The sequence below is a fragment of the Lygodium microphyllum genome, chromosome 5, assembly GCF_053477565.2.
Source record: "Lygodium microphyllum isolate KBCC chromosome 5, Lygodium_microphyllum_v1.1.10, whole genome shotgun sequence".
NCBI classification, from domain to species: Eukaryota; Viridiplantae; Streptophyta; class Polypodiopsida; order Schizaeales; family Lygodiaceae; genus Lygodium; species Lygodium microphyllum.
Window position 1 is genome coordinate 107,067,400 of NC_141139.1, and position 3,383 is coordinate 107,070,782.

Sequence of the window (3,383 nt, forward strand, 5' to 3'; positions counted from 1 at the left end):
GAGGATGTTGCAGTTGCAAATTGCAATATTTGTCTCTCTCCCTCTCTCCTCCAATTTTCAATTATGGAAACGCCTTCCTCTTTGTTACAATTATGGATATGCCTTGAGGCATAAAATTCCTCTCTCTCTCTCTCTCTCCCATAGACTTGTCTTATGGACATGTATTAACAAAAAAAAAAGCAAGAGATTTGTCATATCGACATACAACCAAACCAATACGTCCATGCGCATAGATTTGTCTCATGGACATGTTATTAAGAACAATATCTCGCAAAAGTTGCGAAGCTCTCGAGAGGTCGATACAAAATATACAGGAGCACAACAGCCATAACCTTCGATTTCTTCCGAGAGATTTTGACAAAACATGCGTCTGCCAGAGTTTCCAGAACAAGAAGAAGATGCTGATGATGAGCATGCCGAGAATGAAGAGAAGAAGAAAAGGAGGAGACTAGTGACAATCTATGGAAGGCCCTTCCTTACCCCACAGAGACCTGCCAGGTATGCTCATATCCTGGCCTGTGCTATCAATCTATACCCGTCTTCTTCCTGGAATGCACTGTTTTGCATCTCATAAGGCTTCTTTTGCATTCCAATCATGCAGCCATTGTATGGCAAACATGTAGTTATCTGCTGCACTTATGTGAATCTCTATCATTATAATAGCTTTGATTGCCATTATTCCACAGAAGTCATCATTTTCTGGTACTCCATTTTGCAGGCCGTGTCATGTGATGATATATGCAACAGCAAAAGTGAATCGAAAATGGGCGGTACAGGACCTTATCCAGCCAATGTCACCGGTGAACCGTGTACTGCAGATTCAACAAGTTATCCGCATAGTATGACGGGAATTATCTTCATTCTCCCTATAATTACCTTGCTTGTCATCATCATGGCAGTTCTAAAAAGATGGCATCTTGCCCTCCGTGACAGAGTTGCCCATAACACTGTCCAGTCTCAAGAGCATATCATTTGCCCTAATCCAGAGACCACGAAACATCAAGGAGTAAGAAGACCCAATAACAGTTTATGGGGGCATACTGGAGAGATTGTCTTTAGTGAAGCATGCAAAAACCAGAGCCTGTACGACCTCAGATTGATATTGAAGTCATCTGTTGAGATGATGGGCAGAGGGAGTCTCGGACCAACATACAAAGTGGTGGTGCAGGACGGGTCGATGGTAGCTCTCAAGAAGCTGACTGAAGTTAAGGTCAAGCAGAAAGAGTTTGAGCAGTGTGTGAGCAGGTTTGGCAAGCTCCACATGAAGAATGTGCTCCCTGTGCAGGCGTACTACTACTCGAGTGGCTTGAAATTCATCATCTATGAATATTTATGCTTGGGAAGCTTATTCTCTCTTCTTGAAGGCAGGTCCACACACCAACTTTTTGTACTCTCCTAGCAATATCTACCCAGGCATCAATTATCAAAGAAGATTTAAGTAATTCTCCTTCTTGGTTGTTGTATAAGTGGTAAAGGCTACTCCTTGATTTATGGGGACTCTGACATGGATCAGAGGCTATGTGGAAATGAGTATGTCTACTGTATGTTTACTCATGTATAGCCTCTGTAGACAGTCTTTGAGCAAAAGTCCAGGGTTGGAACTGCATAGTGGCAGAGCACCTGATTGTTTGTAGTCATCAACTGATGAATCCATTGATCTGACCAGGTGGAAGGCAGCACAAACACACACCTTTGGACTGGCCAACTCGCTTGGACTTGGCTATCGATGTTGCTCGGGCCCTGAGAAATCTTCACAGGCACTCCATCGTTCATGGCAACTTGAAGTCTACCAATGTGTTCATGGATGCAAACCTTTCCTCATTTATCTCAGAATATGGGTTAGTACAGATGACTTCCTCTCTTGTGGCTGATGCAGCTACCATTGGCTACAGAGCTCCAGAACTATCAGATACCACATCGCCCACTTGTGAAACAGATGTATATAGTTATGGTGTGCTTCTTATGGAACTACTAACAGGGCTATCGCCTAATGCAGCTCATAATCAATCTGATCCTTTAAATGGACAAGATAGTCATACACCAGACTTGGACCTCCCCCGGTGGGTTAAAAAAACTTGCCAAGAGAAGCTTGTTGAAGATGTTTTTGATCCTGAACTTCAACCCACACTAGATACATGCAAGGCAGCAGTTTTCCAGATGCTTCATGTTGCCATAGCATGTGTCTCTGAAGCAAGACCATCCATGAACAGGGTTTTAAGAATGCTGGAAGACATCAAACTAATTCAGAATAATGGTAGTGGCTTGCCAAGTGCAAGATTGATAGAGTATGAGAGTCCATCGGATTCAGATGGCCATAGTGGTGGTGCCTCACTCTCAGATGAACAGCAATCACACTTGAAGCTAATAGTTCTAGATGATGACTAGGCAGCTCCAGCCTGCATGTTTTGCATGTTAGTCATGCACAGCAGCATAGATGTTTTTTGGTAACACTGTATTGACCAAGTGAAGGCATATGTAGATACTCATCCTGTCACCTGTCATTCAGCAGGCTTATAAATAAGCACATGTAAATAAGAACTAGCTAGAATTCTATTCCACCTCTGTAGAATGAGTTATATTACAAGTAAAGCTAGATAGATAGCCAGCTATACAACAAATGTTATGTATATATTACTTGCAAATTGTGTGATGAAAAAACCAAATTCTACTCACTTTGATTGAATTACTCGCACAAAAACATGCTATAGAGTTTGAATTGAGAAGTACAATTTCAAAACACTTTAAAGATTTCTATAGAGTTAATGACAATTAGGGACTTGACAGAGGGCACAGATGAGAGTTAATACCACTACTATATCTAAATACATTTGTGTTAGTGGTGTAATCATTCATTTTAGTAAATGCATTTAGTAACCATACCCACATTGGAATCTCTCTTGCATGCAAACAAATGTATGGGGCTTGGCTTAGAAGATCTCAATGGAGATGGTAATGTCTGTGGGAGCTCTTGCTTGACTGCCAAGACCCATAGATCACTTATCATTTCAAGCGTTAAAAGCCAAGTGCAATGGCTACCTCTCACATAGCTATATGCATGCTCACCCCTATGAGTGTAGTGAGCTTATTTTCATACCTGAGTGAGTTATCTCCTCCCTCAAGCTCTTCGGTAGCTCCACTATCCAAGGTAAAAGCTCAAGCAAGCTTGATCTTGAAGCTCCAATGCCACACGCAAGATGAGAAGAGGAAAGTGAAGAAGAAGAGAGAAGATGGAGAGCTTTTCCAATACGGTCCTCAACCTCACACACTCTCTTATACTCTCTCTCTCAAGCACAAGCAAGAGCAATAAGAAGAAAAAGAAGAGAGCTAGTTTTGGCCACACACAAGAATGATCTTTTTCATTCACTTTTTGCTTTTTTATACAT

At 41.7% G+C, this 3,383-nt stretch overlaps 1 protein-coding gene across 1 annotated transcript; it reads left to right on the top strand.

Annotated features, from left to right (window-relative positions):
• Positions 1 to 219: 219 nt before the first annotated feature.
• LOC148036258 (putative inactive receptor kinase At2g26730) lies at positions 220 to 2,646 on the top strand. The gene is made up of 3 exons (XM_087679111.1): positions 220 to 498; positions 719 to 1,364; positions 1,667 to 2,646. The coding sequence occupies exons 2-3, from the start codon at positions 764 to 766 to the stop codon at positions 2,383 to 2,385; spliced, it is 1,320 nt and encodes a 439-aa protein (XP_087535237.1). The 5' UTR covers positions 220 to 498; positions 719 to 763; the 3' UTR covers positions 2,386 to 2,646.
• Positions 2,647 to 3,383: the final 737 nt, after the last annotated feature.

Bases quoted from the DNA above. Each gene is read 5' to 3' on its own strand.
- LOC148036258 (XM_087679111.1), top strand. From the start codon at position 764: ATGGGCGGTACAGGACCTTATCCAGCCAATGTCACCGGTGAACCGTGT. The intron at 1,365-1,666 runs GCAGGTCCACAC...TGATCTGACCAG, and splicing joins CTTATTCTCTCTTCTTGAAG to GTGGAAGGCAGCACAAACAC.